The sequence below is a fragment of the Belonocnema kinseyi genome, chromosome 8 (assembly GCF_010883055.1).
Source record: "Belonocnema kinseyi isolate 2016_QV_RU_SX_M_011 chromosome 8, B_treatae_v1, whole genome shotgun sequence".
Classification (NCBI taxonomy): domain Eukaryota; kingdom Metazoa; phylum Arthropoda; class Insecta; order Hymenoptera; family Cynipidae; genus Belonocnema; species Belonocnema kinseyi.
Window position 1 is genome coordinate 89,242,516 of NC_046664.1, and position 17,452 is coordinate 89,259,967.

Consider the following 17,452-nt stretch of genomic DNA (forward strand, 5'->3'; position numbering starts at 1 on the left):
CTAACACATCCTTACGGGCGATTGAAAATAAATACAGAGCCTATCCATTACAGTTTGCAGTTTGAGTCACTTTAATATCTGTATCAGAACTCCGGGTGATTGAAAATAAATACAGAGCCTATCCATTACAGTTTGCAGTTTGAGTCGCTTTAGTATCTGTATTAGAACTAAAGATAATATAGTTACACATTTTTGTACTTTTAAGCAACAATTTTAATTATTCTTTAAATTTCTCAACTGCAACTGGTTCACAACAGTTTTCCTCATACTCATGAATTTATTCAAATTTTCCCTATCGCCACTTGTATAAGAAATAATGCTCTAAACTTGACTGTTCTTAAATGTGCCCGAAAATCCTTACTTTATTTACATTTTTCAGTCTGCTAAGCACAACATTTTTTTACATAAACTTCTTCAAGCCCATTAACGTAGAACACTTTCAGCTTTAAATGACTGTTTTTTTGTTGCGCTAGAATTTTTTTTACTGAGTTGTTAAGCTTCAAAGGCAGATGTCTATAGTTTTCTTGCCGATAGTAGTCTAGGCAAAGTCAGGAATGTTGGTCCACGCTTACCAAATTTCGGTAAACCTAGCAGCCCTTCCCATTTCCCCTGCACTCATCGAAAATATTTGATCCATGCTCGCCGAATTTAGGTGAATCTATATTCTACTATTTATTTGCACCCTGCATAAAAGAAAACAAAAATATAATATTAGTATCTGAGTTCGATTTCTCTTTTTATTTTTCCTTTGGGTCTTTAACTTAAAGGGGCTCTATTATCATAATATTATTTTCTTCGTTAGCTTCTTAGGTAATGTTTAAACTAACTAATGTACAAACAAAATTCGAAAAATTAGAAATCTGGTTGCCAAAAGCAGAAATTATTGGTAATTTCGCCACCTAGAAAAGAGGTAGAATGGGACCACACTCAAGCTTCCCTTTTCCAGAGTCTCCCTTTACAATTAAAACAAAAAAGTTTTTAGAAACATTTATAATTCATTAGCGAAATTAAATTTGTTTAATATATCATAATTTATATTTTAATTACGAATATTTCTGTACTTTAGTATCATAATATTTTCCAGTAATCAACTTTTAAATATTAAATTTCTTCTAGAGTTATTCAAATTTATTAAAAAATTTAATTTAAATCTATTTGGCTATTTAGTATTTTCATGAAGCTCGAGACACTGAACGTATATGGGTTAGCATTTGCGGATCGTGCAGAGTATGTTGAACGGACTAAATACTAGAATAAAAAATATGGTTCTTAAAATTGACGCAAATAAAACAAAAATTATGGTGTTTAAAGGAAAGGCTATTATAACAAAGAGGATATAACAAGTTGATAAGTACGTGTATCTTAGTAGTTTATTCACCACTGACGAAAAGATCGATAAAGTGATAGACATGCATATAAACGAGGGTAGGAAGGTTATCGGCGGGGTAGGCACCATTACAAAAAGTAAAAAAAATAACAAATAAAGTTAAAATAGCAATACATAATTCTGTACACAGATTGCACAAAAAATTCGGTAAAGCTTTCCTGAAACTGGCAATGCAAGGTTCGGAATATTGCATTGAAAGGTTAAAGGTTTTTGCAAGGTTCGTTAAACCAAGAAAATGTCCGTTTGCCAAGACATATTGCACGGTAATGTTCGGGATATTTTGAAAGATTTGTTTAATTTAATTTGATGCGCAATAGTGTTATATGGCACCTTCGGCTGCGCAGTATTTTCTTGGCCCTCCTAAAATACCGCAAGACTTACGCACCATGCTTATTTTCCATATTCACAAACAAAAATATAACTAACAAAAAACTGATAATTTTCTATACAATTTGAATTTTTTTGTAACTATGAAAAATAATCATGATATGTCGCGTGGTTTTCCAGGAAGGCTAAAGACTACTGCGCAGCCTCAGATGCCAGAGAATACTACTGCGCATCGAATTAAGTTAAATAAATCTTCCTTACTGTCCTCCACATCACCGTGTAATATTCCCTGCCAAGCGGACATTTTCCAGGGTCAAAGAACCTTGCCTTAACCTTTCATTACAATATTCCGAACCTTGCCTTGCCAGTTTCAGGAAGTCTTTGCCGAATGTAGGGTGGCCATAAAATTGAATTTTCCAATTTCCCTGACTTTTCCCTGACATTTAGACGAATTTTCCTGACAGAAAATTTTTACAAAAGCAAATAAGGTTTTAATAACGTGCCAAGAAAAACACTGAAACAAACCAGAAAATTGCGCTTTACATGGCAGTATGGATTAATTAAGTTCAGGCAACTCAGCGGAACCACGAACAAAAAACAAAATGTCATATATTGCATATTTTTTTACTATTTTTTGCTTTTTTTCACACAAAAAATAATTTGTTTTGCTCTATGAGTTTTTGAGTACACAGGGCGGTGCTAGCTTGCCGTCAATTCAGCGCTATCCTCTTCAAAAATCATTAAATTTAAAAAAATTATTAGATTAGATTTTTATGCCATAATTATGCTTTACAATGCGCAACAATCACTTCATCTAGTCCGTCAATACTGTTCCTCATAACATTCTATAAAGATTGGTCGCATCTAAAAAATTATCCAGAGGTGAAACTTTCATCTCCAACTGCCCCGCCTGCCGCGTAATAACATCCGGCTGCATTGGGATTGGTAATAGGATAAATCGCGTTTGTAAAATCAATCCTTATTTTAAGAAGTTGCCTACTGAAATGAAAAAAGAATTTTTTTAAAGTATTAAAAAATGACTAGGCTAGATTTTTTGCTATTTATCTGCTTTCTAATGTGATATCAAACACTTTTTTGAATAAACCCTTATTTTAAAAAGAAACACTCTGTCCTGCAAAAACATATTTAAAAAAAACTATCTACAAGGAAAATACTTATAAAATATTAACCGGGTAATTTTAAAGCATAACTGAGGAGCAAAATTATTCTTCACCCCTAATCATTACAAAAACAATCCCGGTATTTTTATCCAAATTCCAACCTGCAGACTGAGGCCAAAAATTGTATACATGGTATTTTCAAGCATAATTATTTCTCACCCCAGATCTTTAGAAAAATAACCACTGTAATGTATAAACTAAAATTGAAACATCTTTTACAAAATTATTTTCCAGTCTACGTGTGTATGTTCAAAAAATATAATTTACCTTTTTTGATGCATCTTTTAATTCCTTTAAACAACTTCCAGCACAACAAATTCTTAACGAGAAAAATCCATTTTCATATAACGAACAATCTAAATTTCCAGAAAAAATGAAAAATTTTTGAGAGCAGAATTTTTCTAAAATAATTTTTTTCACATAGTGATTAAAACTATTTTTAAAGATAGGTTGAAATAATTTCAAAACCCTAAAAAGCAGTCGTGTGACTAGGGATGCTGGGAATCTACATTTACGTTGTAAAATACATTTTGGCTTTTATATGTGTAATAACCTACGAGAACCATTTGCCCAACTCATATTCACAAAAAAATGTATCATGTTCTTTACATAATTGTCACACAATGTCAAGTCACCGATTTATTATCTTCTTCAAATTCAAGGTCGTGGTGTTTCTGCTGATAAATATTCAAGATTCGAACTTGTGAAAATTCGATTTGATTACGTTAGTTGGGTTTCTTGATTTTTCCAGTGAGTTAACATAGTAAGGAATCATGTTCGAACTACCCCAGGAAACCACCCCTAACGTGAAATATGACTAAGTTTGATAAGAAGAATTTGAGAATGTTTTCGACTGTGCTACTATCGAAACTCCTCACATTTCGAACTTATCCAGGTAAATCAGTCACCTGGTTTTTCAACAGAGCTAATGCTCTTAGGTATGAAATTCTAGCATCCCCCAAAAAAATACTCTTGTCGCGAAATTGGTCTGAATTTGATTGGCGGTAGAATATCTAAATTTTTGGACACCTAACTTAGTGAAACCTATATAAATTCGATCTTATCAAGGTAGATCGGTCACATGTTTTTTTTTATCGACTCAATGTTGTACGGATTCCAGTTTCAGTATCCCCAGAAAACTGCCCTTATCGTGAAATTCGTCTGAATTTGATTAGTGGTAGACTACTTACATTTATGAACAACTGCATTAGAGAAAACCCACACAAGTTCAACCTTATACAAGTAGATCGTTCACTTGATTTTCTTCTAGACTCAATGCTGTAAATTATTAAGTTTTAATAACCCCAAAAAACTGCCCTTATCGTGAAGTTAGACTTAATTTTATTGGTATTATATGACAATTATGTACAGAACAGGATGATCACAGATAAAACACAGATAAAAGCCAAAGTGTATTTTACAACATACATGTACATCCTCAGCATCCCTATTTACAAGAGTGCTTTTTAGAATTTAAAAATGATTTTTACTTATCTTTAAACATATTTTTAATAAATATTTTAAAAAATTATTTTAGAAAAAGTCTGCCCTCAAACCATTTTCAACTGTTCTGGAAATTTAGATCGTTTTTTATATAAAAATGTATTTTCTCGTTAATAATTTTTGTACTGAAAGTTGTTTGAAAGCATTAAAAGATGCATCGAAAAAGGTAAAATATGCTTTTTGAATATACACACATAGACTGAAAAATAATTATGATAAAAAATGTTGCAATTTTAGCTTATACATTGCGGGGGTTATTTTTGTAAAGATTAGGGGTAAGAAATAATTATGCTTAAAAGTACCATGTTACTATTTCATAAGTAAGTTCTATCTATATAGATATATCGACGTTTTTAAATATGTATCTTCATTACAGGGCGTAGCTTTTTTTATATAAGGGTTACTTTTACAAAAGCGATTAATATGACATTGAAAAATAAAGAAAGAGGAAAAAAATTAAGAACAGAAAAATCGCAACAGTTAATGTGTACAATTTGTGGCATCAGTTTGCAGGTTTGTATTTAGATACGAATACGGTGGTTGTTTTTGTAACGATTAGGGGTGAAGAATAACTTTTCTCCTTAGTTATGCTTAAAAAATACCGCGTTAATATTTTATAAGTATTTTCCATCTAGATAGTATTTTTTAATGCGTTTTTGCAGCACAGGGGGTTGCCTTTTAAAATAAGTGTTGATTTTACAAATGTGTTTCATATCACATTGGAAAGCAAAAATCTAGCCTAGTCTTTTGTTAATACTTTTTTTCATTACAGGGGGTAATTTTTTTAAATAAGGGATGATTTTACAAAAGCGATTCATAGTTTATTGTAAAGCCGCTGAGTTTTCTGATCTGATTACTAACTAAACGATATGTAACCAACTGTAAATAAATAACTACCAATAAAAAACTAAGACTCGAATTCTATTTTTAAAGAATGTACATTGAAAAAAATATTTATATTGACTTTAGGAAGTGCTTCCAAAATATTATAAAAAACATATCAATTTCTATTTTCCCTGACAGCTACTTCATTTTCCTGACATTTCCCCGACTTCCCTGACAAACTTTTTTCCCTGACAGTTCCCTGACAGTTCCCTGACTTCTCTGACATGTGGTCACACTCAATTTTTTGAGCTATCTGGTTACTTGCACTCGCAGTGCTGTGCGGTAGCGAGACCTGAACCTTCAAAGAAAAGGCTTGCTTGAGAAAATGCATGGACTTAAAAGAAGCTAAGGAGGTATGCCAAGACAGGAAAGTGTGGCGATAAATAGTAGAACCAAGTGAAACACGCTTACTTCGAAAGGTATTTGGTGTTATAGTAAAATAATAATAACAATAATAATAATACCTATAATAAGACTTAATAATAGGACCTACCAATAGAACCTATATAACAGGTTTAAATTATGAAAAGCAATTGGACCAAACCGAGCGTACGACCAGGCGACCGGACAAACACTATAGAAAATCGTTTTAAATGGTCGGACCAACTCAGGAGATCAGGAATTCTTTTCACGCAAAGGAGGATATGAAGCTCTTTATCAAGAACAAGAGCAACATCCTACAGCAGACATACGACCTGTTCCAGCAAGATGACCTTTGCAGATACCTGATCATAACAACCTCAGAACAAGGAGATCATAAATCAATCAAAAAGTCTTCCTCAGGATCGCCAAAATAGGCAAAGCTAATACTGCTCTCCCTGAGGATCTTTATCTCTGGAATCTGAACTATGTAGTTTGCGAGAAGGCGGTCTCCCTGATTGGAGACAATAGAAGTAATGATACTTCGGAACGCCTAAATAAGACTCACGAGAATATTGCACAGCTTCAGTTTAAAATTAAAAAGTTAGACGGCATGCATAAAATGTTCAGTGCCTGATTAGCTACATAACATTAAATAAAGTGCACTCCAAAAATTAGGACACTTGCTCCAAAACTTACGGACAATAAGTCAAACGTTGAACAATTGTAAACTGTTGACAATCAAGTAGCACTGGACGCAAAAAATACGAGTTCTTTCAGCAGCCTTGAACGGCGAGTAAAATTGTCTCAGGAAAATTCCACCATTTTTACGCATCCTTCCCGTTTGTTCAACAAAAGGTCATGTGCCGTTGAAAATACACCAAGTCAAGAAGAGATTCAAGTCCTCTGGGAACATGTATATGGAGATACTCAGAAGCTAAATGAAGACGCTTCAAATATCTCACTCTTTCGTAACGTAAGCCAGAGGCAACTTTTGCAACGTCCAGATGAGCAGTGTCGACTAATTACTGCTGCATAAGTGAAGAAAGTTATCGCTAGAAGTAAGAACTTTTTTGCGCCAGGACCAGATAAAATCAATAACTTTTGGTGGAAGAAATTTACTACTACACATTTACATCTAGCTCACATATTTACTACTTTCTTAAAGGGAGAACAACCCATCCCGCAGTGGTTAGTGGAAGGACGCACGGAACTGATCCCTAAGACAGAAGATTTGTCAAATCCAAAGAACTACCGGCCCATAGCTTTTTTAAACACCAGCTACAGGATATTCACTGGCATCATCAAAGAGAGGATATTAACATTCATCGAGCCGGTATGAAGTGCAATAGTTGAACAATGCGGGTGCAAGAGAAGGGCTAGCAGGTTGCAGAGAGAACCTTCTTCTTCTGAAACCACTTCATCTAGTCTGTCAATACTGTTCCTCATAACATTCTATAAAGATTGGTCGCATCTAAAAAAGCATCCAGAAGTGAAACTTGCATCTCCAACTGTCCCGCCTGCCGCGTAATAACATCCGGCTGCATTGAGATTGGTTGCCAAAAAGACCAATGAGCGTAGCTTCCGGAGCCTACATCCCGTCCATAAAGAACCGTTAACTTCAAATATTTGGTGAATTCTCTCATTGTGATCAATCAATAATAAATCCACATTTCTGCCGTGATTTGAGAAAACACCGTTAATTGCAAAATGAACGAAGCCGAGAAAATTTACGAAAACTGTTCGAATCTTTACTCGCGTGTATCACGGATACTACTTCATTTTCTGCAGGTTTTTTTGTCGTTCTTGACTAATTTGCATATGAACTTTTCATTTTTGCAACAAAAAATGCTAATTAATTGTTTAAAATGTAGTTAACGGTGTGGATTGGGATGCTGAAATTCATAAAACGCCGTAACGGGCAGTTACGGCTCTCTTCGAATCACGGACCTCAGAAATAGGCCTGTCGTGATTTGAGAAAACGCCGTTCACGGCAAAAGAGTTTCGCAGCTTAAAATAAATACAGTTATGGCGTTTCTCGAATTACAGACGTTTTTTTCGAGGTTCGATAATTCCGGAGAACGGTGTAAACGCATACGGACCTCTTGGAAATCACGAAGGCTCGAGATCACCGCTCAATAATTTAGTAAAGTCCATAACTGCCCGTTGCGGCTTTTTCTCGATTTTTTCTTTGACGTAATCAGCTATCCATGATTTGAGCCTGCAGTTAACGGTCAGTTACGGTTCTCTTCCAAATCAAGAATCGCCAAATTTGGCAGTTAACGGCGTTTTGTCCAAAATTTAGCAATAATTATTCTAAAAGTTATTAACAATTTGAAAAAATTATTTTAATAGTCAGGTGCGTCTTTTCTTCAGGATTCCAACGATATAAAAAAACTCATTTTTTGATTTTTTGCAGTTAACGGTGTTTTCTCAAATCACGGCAGATTTTCAAAGTGATTTAATGCATACATTGACGTTCTTAATACAACTATGTTGAAAACCAGAAATAATCAGTTATTCAAAAAAAATTGATAATTTCTGTCTTTTTCTGGGGACACATTAATTATTTCAAGATTTCCTGAAACTGATTTACAGAAAAAAGTATGGGTTCAATTTTTTTTCAACTCATTTGCACACAAAGTCATATTTTGAGCTTCGGCTAAGTTAATTGCCATGATGAAGTTCAAAACTATAAGACAATAGAGAAACTTTGAATGTTGGTATCGCTTAAAATGAACCAATTGTGGTTTAATTTTCTTTCAGTAAGTTTGCACCATTTTTTGGTTCAAAATGAAACTATATTTTTTTCTGCTTAATATTAATTGATAAGAAATATAGAGACCATTGTCATTAATCTGAACATGAGGTGTTCATGATACCATCTATATCATTTCATCTTCTTTTTCATTAGGAGAAGTAATTCCAAAATGCCGGTATACTGAATTCAAGTTAAAAAATAATTCACAGAAATACATTCATCCTCGAAACAAATAAGCCGTATTTTACATATGTTGGACATTGGAAAGGAAGTTACGATTATTTTAAACATTTTCAAGTATGTTCAATCATTCTTTTCATCTAAGCTCATGCAATTTCAGAAGAGACAAACAATGCTCACCTGGAATTTAGCACTTAAAATTTAGGATATTTCTTCTTCACATTAGTGCCAATAAACAATAAAATATTTAAGACAAAATGTGTCTCAAAAATTATGCTTTTACATTTTCAGAAAAGTTACCAACATTTTGTTTGTTTTTAGATTATCTGAAATTTCCAAGCATGAAAGTAAGCAGTGAAAATTGTCAATAAATAACTTAATTAGTTCAATAAATACGGCATATTCAGGAATTTTGCACCAACTTTTTATTATTAGGCCTTTATACAAATTTGAAATTCAATTGAAGTCATCTTGATTGGAAAAGGAATCGTGTAATTATATCTTGAAAATTTAAAACAATGTAATTAAAATTATAGTATATTATATTTTTGCTCTTTTCCTATAATGTAATTTAAATTTAGAAAAATATTTTAAATGCATAGTCGTGGAGAATTTAATAACTCACCGCTCTTTGTGTTGCATCTGCTTGAGCAAGTCAGCGAGAGGATCTGTAAGGGGTCTTTCTCCAAGCAGTCTTTGTCGGTCTAGATCTCCTTGCATTTGCGTGAATTCATGATCACCAAGATTAATTGAAGTCTCCAATTGCGATGTCAGATCGACAGCTTCATCCACTGTAATTTAAAAAAAATTCTAATTTAAAAATATTGAATACACAAAAATGTACAAAAATATTTAGATAAATATTTCTATTTGCCTAATATTATTGACAGTTAATGAAAGTACAAAGAAACGTCGCTTTGAAAACACCTGCTATGGGCATCCAATTGGCGCCACTTTAGCAGGTTAAATGTTACCACAGTCGATAAGGTAAATTTTTAATTACAGTTTACCTTCAACGGTATTAGAATCACTCTTTTGTAGATACTCGTTATTATCATATATTGACTATGGCAAAGTTAACTTTCTACTATACATATATCAATTGGTACAACATTTTTTTAAATCGAAAATGGCTAGGGCTGAAAAATTAATTCCTTTTATCAAAAATAAATATGTCTTTCTTTCCATCAAAAATGGTCCTACGTGTTGCGGTGTGGTCAACAATTTGGAATTTTGAAAACTTAAAAAAATTTCCGTGTAGGTACCAGAATTTTTGTAATTTTCTTTATGTAGCGTTGTTGAAATTAAATACTTATAACAAAATTAAATTAAGTTTCTTAGACGTTGCATTTCTTAAAAAGGTATGATTTTATTGTTTTATACGGCAATTTTTTGTATTCCAAAATTAGAAATGTTCGATACAAGCTTTATAGTTATCTTGTTACGGTATCGAAAATAAAAAATATATTCAAGTGTTCACAATTATCTTTTTTTTTGTAGAAAAATTTCATTGAAATCAAATTTTGTAAGTTACAGACCTTCAAAAAATGTTTGCTATGGTTAAGTTTTTTTTTTAAATTCAACAAATAACATTTTCAAAACTAACGCATATTTTTTAACAAGCCAGATATAAAGAGTTTGTTGACAACATCTTAAAAATGTCTTGTTTTTCATATATGTCAACTTCTAAGATATGCCATTTCAAATTTTGCTATATGAAGTGGCCCATCGTATAAATATATTGAGGATTGCTAAGGAAATGTTTCACAAAATATTAATTAAGCGCGAATATATTATTTTATACTCCCTACCATGAATTTTGAGCCTTCCAGGACAATTATAAACAAATTACAACTTCCAAGTTTCTCAAATTCATCGAATGGCTCCCAGGACCTCACGTAATAATTAAAGATACGATAAATGACAACTGGATAAGAACCAATTTTTTGAAACTCTGTTTTTGCTATTTTAACTAATTTAGGATTTTATTAATCGATGCATATTGTGAATATTTAAAAAAATCTCTTTTCACACGAAAATAATAATTTTGTAATTACGAGAATGAGAATTGGTTACGGGCCACTTAGGTTTTCCGCTGTAAATGATTTGTCCTTGTCCAGTAGTCATTCTCATATTTTTATAAATACATCAATTCCAGTGCAAAGTACTTTTAAAGTTCTTTCATGTAAAAAATATGTATATTTCACATAGTAAACAGGACCGAAGAAGCCGTTATTAAATTTTCATGAACTTGTAAAAAATTAAGCTGTTCTACAATTTCTGAGATTGAATACTGGAAAAGGAGTTAGAGTTCTTGTGGAACACATACTTCTATAATTTTATCTCAATTTTATATTATTAAAGACCTATCGTAGAAAACGTATTTGCTTCATTCTGTAAAATTGCATTTATGGTACTAACCCAGTTTTCATTCTCAGTTCTATAATTTTTACTCGACTTGGAGCTTTATTTATGTTTATCTTATATTCGGAAAATATTATACCTTCCTATCAACATTTTCTCGATGCATAAGATTCAATCGAATTTTAATGAGAAACTCTTGATAGAATAATATATGTTTTCTCAGCGGATAGACCTGGATAACATCTTCCAAAATGTTGGAGCATAGAATTTGATACAAGTCCTGTACTAATGAGATTTGAGAGAACTTTAATGAGAATCTGTTTGTAGAAAAGTGTCAGATTTTGTGATGGATAAAATTTTATATAAATTTCCAAAATTGTGGAAGATAATACATAATACATATTCCTTGTGGAAAAGATTTGATAGGCTTAATAATAATCTCTTGATAGAAAAATACAAGATTTTTCGAAGGATGTAATTAATAGAAATGTACTATATTCAAAAACATGCGGTTTCATGCAAGTCTTGCACCGATTAGATTGAATAGAATTTTAATTAAAATATAATGATAGAAAAGTATAGAATTTCTAGATGGATATAATTTGACAGAAAGGTCTACTAAATGTGCTGGTAAAATTTGATTCGTCTAATTTGTTTCATTCAATCTAATAGGATTACATCGATGTGTTCTACAAAGAAAACGCTATCTTTTTGTTCCCGTTAAGAACTAGGTCAGCTTCATTTTGTATGAAATTTATTAAACACGTAGAAGTGTTAAAATAAATTAAAATATTTTTAAATTTGTTGTTTTTAACGATATAGGTGCCTAAATTACATAGCAAACTGTAATACAAAATACTGCAGTATTTTGTATTACAGTATTAACTCAATGCAGTTCTGCATTCGTAGGAAATGTTTAAGAAAAATAATAGGTTATTTATTCCTCCTGAAAATTCTTAACGGGAACAAAAAGATGATAGCCTATTCTTCGTAGAACCCATCGATATAGTATCAAGTGCTTATATAATTTCACTGAAGTTCTAAGCAATGATAGATTTTGATTGAATTTTTTACATTCTCATCGGAGAAGGTACTATCAGATTTGTGTAAAATTTGACCCTCTAGCCCGTTTTTTTGTCAAATGTTCACGTTTTGTGACTCCCCAAATCCGAAAAACAGGGTTTTATAAATGTGTCTGTCTGTCGGTCCGTCTGTCTGTTCGTTCGTGAATACTTATTTTTTAGTTTGCTAGCACGATAATTTTCAAAGAATTGACAGATTGGATTGTCCTTAGGTACTCTTTTAGTATCTGAAAATGAAGATAAAGTTCGTTAGCCAGCCATTTTGGATAACAATTCAAAAAATGAGCACATTTTGAATATTTTTGACACCACTTTTTTAAGATTCAAACATTCTCTGTACAGATATTCGTTGTATTCAAAAATACGAACTATATATCCTAATCACTTTTTATGATGAAACAAAAATTTACCAGATTTATAGCCTTTACAAAATTCAAACAAAACAAAAACACGAAAATGAACATTTTAAGCCAAATAACGCACGATATGAAAAATGTTTCTTTTTGAATGCTCTCCAAGATTATCATAACAACTTTTTGTATATTCTTAAAAAATTAAAAATTCAAATTTTGAAGGCATAAAAAAGAATGGAAAATCAAAAAATACATTTTGCGGTCAAAATATGCAAAATAGGTGCAAATATGAGCAAAAAAAATTGTGCATTCGAAAAAGATCTACACATTCTTTATCAATGACTTTTTGACAGGATGCTTAGTTTTTATTGAATCGTGAAAAACATCATTAATGGTCAAAACAAAATCTGACCGCTACGTGGACACATTTTTATCACAACTTTTGTCTTTTAATTTCTTTTTTCGCCTTATGTGTGCGTTTTCAAAACCTTTAATTTTTCATGATTTTAATGCTATTTTTTACGATTAAAACAAAAACCAGTAGTTTCAACACATTATTCATGACAAATGAATTCATTTTTACATTCTCATCAAAGAAGGTATTAGATTTGTGTAAGATTCGCCCCCCTCCCCACTTTTTTTGAAATGTCCACGTTTTGAGACCCCCGTTCGAAAAACAGGTTTTTACGAATGAGTATGTCCGTCGGTCTGCCTGTCTGTCTTTTCGTTCGTGGATGGTTTTTTTTTAATTTGTTGGATCGATAACTTTCGAAAGATTTGGCAGATTGGAGTAGCCTTTTATTTATTTTTTTAAATTATACTAAAGGTTCTAAACTAAAGGTCAACTAAAGGTCAAGTTTTGTGGGACTGTTGTCACTAGACTGCACCCTAGACGCTTTGAGAGACTCTTTTGCAATAGGGCATCACAACTGCGATGTAGAACACGATGCGGTAGAAAATTCAATTGAGAAAGTCTGTGTCACTTAGTCTGGGGATATGATTTAGAAAATAAAAAACAGTAAGGCTACTGTGTAAACCGTATGAGTAACGTTTAAATCGTAAAAATAAAATTGGAAATGAGCAAATTCAGGTTTTGAAAAAAGGCAGAAGTCTGTTTCAATGCCAATGCATGTTATGAATTGTAATAATATACATTTATGGCATTTACATACAATTTAAGGGACAAACTCGAGAGCGAAGCACAAGATACGTGATGAGAATGTGTTCATTGAAGCCGAAAGAGTTTTGACAAAAGAGAATTCACAATAACCAAATTACTGCTGTCGGTGATTTGACTTTTAGTTTTAAAAAATATGTGTAAAGTGTGGGGAATATAGAAAAACCGAGCGTGAAGCGCGAGAACCAACAGTCGCGCTCAAACTTGCGAGTGTAGATAGAGAATTGATCAAATTTTATAATTTTCTGTACTTTTTTCAGAAGGGAAACAAAATAATATAAATGCGACTGAATCTAAACTAAATTTTACGTAATTATAAATAGAATTGTTAAAATTACCATCATTAGCGTGAAGAGTATGCTGGGGATTGTCGATGATTCTGATCTGACGATCAGGAAATTGAGGTTCTCCGTCCATACCTCCTATATCAGCAGGTAGTTTCCAACACGCGTTTTCCTCTTCTGCTGAAGTCCGCGGAAAGTAGAGCGACAAAAGACCTTCGTAAATTCCTAAGTCGCTCGGTTCCAGCACGAAAATGACACAGCTAATAAAATCGCTATACTGTTCCAGAAATCTCCTCACTGTTCCTGTTTCAAGCAAAAGAAAAAACTAACTTTCTCATTCAGAGAATTCGTGCTCATATTGTTCATTCTGCACTTGAATTATTAAACCTGTTTTTCATTTTGTTATGCAAGACGACTTACGTAGGGCTATATGTGCTCCTTCATTTGGTGGGTAATTCCGCTGCACCGAATTAATGACTGGCAAGGCAATGCTGCGCAATCCGAGTTCCTTTGCTTTTTGTAGAACGTTTCTGAAAATAATACGAATACTCTTAGAATCATTGGAATAGAAAATCAGCCAGATAAAACCATCTTGCCAAAAAAAAAAACCTACTGATATAACGAAATTCAGCGTTATTTCTTAAGGAAATTTCGTTCTTTGCAAAAATTTTAGTTGATGTCATTAAACTAAAAAAACTAGTCAAAGTAGGCACCGCGCACATACAAAAAAAATTGTTCGTTGCATATTAAAATACGTTAATTACTTCTTTGAAATCTCCCCCTCTCCTACTCCCGCCTTTTCTTCTGCTTCCTCTCTCTTCATCTACCCCCCCCCCTTTCTTCCATCTCTTCATCTTCCTCCCCCTAATTTCCCTCTCCACACTTTCCTTCCACTACGCCCCTACTTTGCCTCACCTCTTTACTACGACTCACCTCAACTCCCTACGTTCTGCTTTACCTCTCTTGCCCTTCGGATACAAAAGTAGGGCGGACCAAAATTGTAATCCAAAAATTTGACTTGCGACTTTTTGTGATCTATCCCATCCATCCCTCTTTATTTTTTTGTTTTTCGGAAAAAGAAATTCCCTTTTTTTGAATCGGACAAAATTAATCCGTATATTCGTTCATATTAATTATTTTTATTTCATAACAAATCTTCAAAATATTTTGAAATTACTTTTTATTTGTATCAACAAATATGATTTGTTAAAATAATATTTTTTTCATTGTAAATCGTCAAAAAATATTATTTTTCGGATTAAATGATTCAATTGATGAACTTCAAGAGTTTTTAAACGTTTTTTAAAGAAAAATTATTTAAGAAAATGATTATTGTTTAAAAAATTAGGTTATCACTTTTGAGATAAGAAAATACTGAATAATAAGCAACATAGTGTAAGAGATTAAAAAATGTAGAATTGTCCACACTATGCCCATGAAAAGGCGTAAGAGAATGATTATAAATTATTAAAATAATTGCAAACTTTCTTCCAAAATAAATGTCACTCTTAACTGTAATTAAATGCGTAATTAATTCCAAAAAATATTGTAACTTTTCAAGATTTATATGGGAAAAAATTGCTCAAACAAATAAAATTTGTTTAAGTAATTTTCAAATATTCTGAAAATCATATATTTACGATACTCTCAACATTTGTTAATTGTGTCATTAATTCTAGAAAATATAAACTTTCCTCGATTCACAGGAGAAGAAATTATTTAAACAAATGAAAATGATTCATATACTTGACAAATATTGTAAATAAGAAATATTACTCTTGAAATTCATCATGTGTACCATATATGTCGAAAAATAACAACTTTAACCAATTTACAAGGAAAAAATTATTCAAACCATCAAAAATTGTTTAAACAATTAAAAATTCGTCAAAGAATACTTGTAAACTTGAAACTTAACGAATAAAAAAACAATGTGATGTTTTTCTGATCACAGCTGAAGATATTTTAAGGACGAAATTATCACATTTTTTATGGACATTTGCAGGTAACACGTTAAAAAACTTGTTTTTTACTCATTTAAACAGATTTTTATAAGTTATTCATACATAATTTTTTGGCCAATAGGATTTTTTGTGATTTTTCCAAAATTTTGAATTCTCAAATTCATGCATAGAACAGAAGATATAATGCGATTGCATTAAAATTTTAAAAACACTGTTAGGCAAATACAACTTTTACCCACTATTAGAATCAGCTCCTCGAAAAAAGCAGTTTTTCGGCTGACTCGAATGGACACTTGACTGAAACTATAAGGGTTTCTGCCGAGGGCTACAGAACCCTAAAAATTAAATTTGTTCGCATCTTTAGAAACAAAAAAAAAAACAGAAAGATATTGGAATGGGAATAGACAGGAAGAGACAAAAAAGAAAAAAAGAACAGAAGTAGGTAGCCGGAAGGGCGGAAACCTGAACTCTAAGCTTTTTGTTCGCCTTATTGTTCAATGGTGAAAGGAAGCAATATCTATTTATTTACGTCTTTTTTATTCTATTGCATACTGTGTTGAGTAATTTGTATCCAGTCTGATCCGACTCTAACCAGGTTCTGCTGTTTTTTATTATTTTATATTTGCAAAATCATTAAATGTCGGGAATTATCTATTGCATTCTCCATGTAGGATTTTTTAACTCTTAACTGGCACACTAAAAAAGATGACGTATTTGTAACATGGGGTAATTTGTACCCCAGCTTGGACAATATGCAATAATTATGAAAGTCAGTATTATTTCCATCTTAATTTTTTTAAATATATTTTAAACCTTCCTTTATTGTAATAATGCCCCATAGTTGCATAAGGTTGCAAGCAATTATAACAATACTTACTCTGCATTATTTTAGTTCGCTAGTACATACCACTTTTCAATTTGAAGTTAGAAAAGTAAAATGCTACAAATGTCCTCAAAAAAAGATAATTTGACATTATAAAAGGACGATGAAAAAATGATAATCAATTAAAATGGAAGCATAATTTTTACAGTGAATATATCATTATCAAGGAAAAAATAGGATATAAAGCTATCAAGAAATATTAGAAATTTGATCTCTATAACTGGTTGAAATACAATACCTCACATAAAAATTGAATAGATTAGAATGGAAGAAAAAAAAATCCTGTCTATTTTTTCAACAAGGTACCAATTCACAGGAAAAAAACTCCAGGAAAATATTTAATGAAGCTTTAATTTCTATTGGATGAAACAATGGATCGGTCGTCAAATGTAGCGTGATCTTTCATTAATGAAAAGCGTGTTGGTCAATTGAATGTAGGTATTTAATTTACCTGTAACAGCAGTGTAAAGTATTTTCAGCTGCCGTTAGATATTTGGTATTGTATAATGGCCCCACTGTATGAATGATAAAGCGAGCCGGCAAGCCATGACCCTGTGTTGTCCTTACTTCACCAGTTCTGCATTCTGTAAATTGAAAAGAATAATTATCGACGACCTGGCAATATTTTTCTCCAATTAATATGATATAAATAAAATTAGACAAGTTTGAAATGTTTTTTTTTCGATTTCAAAGGTAATACAAGATTTAGTGTAAAAAATTAGGAACTCCTAACTGTACCTAGTTTAAAATAAGATGTCATA

The 17,452-nt window shown here is 32.0% G+C and overlaps 1 protein-coding gene across 1 annotated transcript in view; it reads right to left on the minus strand.

The window, feature by feature from the left end:
* LOC117179125 (protein GDAP2 homolog) overlaps positions 1 to 17,452 on the minus strand; it is an 83,516-nt gene that overhangs the window by 41,704 nt on the left and 24,360 nt on the right. The window contains exons 4-7 of the mRNA XM_033370794.1: positions 17,143 to 17,275; positions 14,265 to 14,374; positions 13,899 to 14,147; positions 9,210 to 9,375 (exon numbers count right to left, since the gene is read on the minus strand). Of these exons, the coding sequence (XP_033226685.1) occupies positions 9,210 to 9,375; positions 13,899 to 14,147; positions 14,265 to 14,374; positions 17,143 to 17,275 (658 nt within the window). The remainder of the gene's footprint in view (positions 1 to 9,209; positions 9,376 to 13,898; positions 14,148 to 14,264; positions 14,375 to 17,142; positions 17,276 to 17,452) is intronic.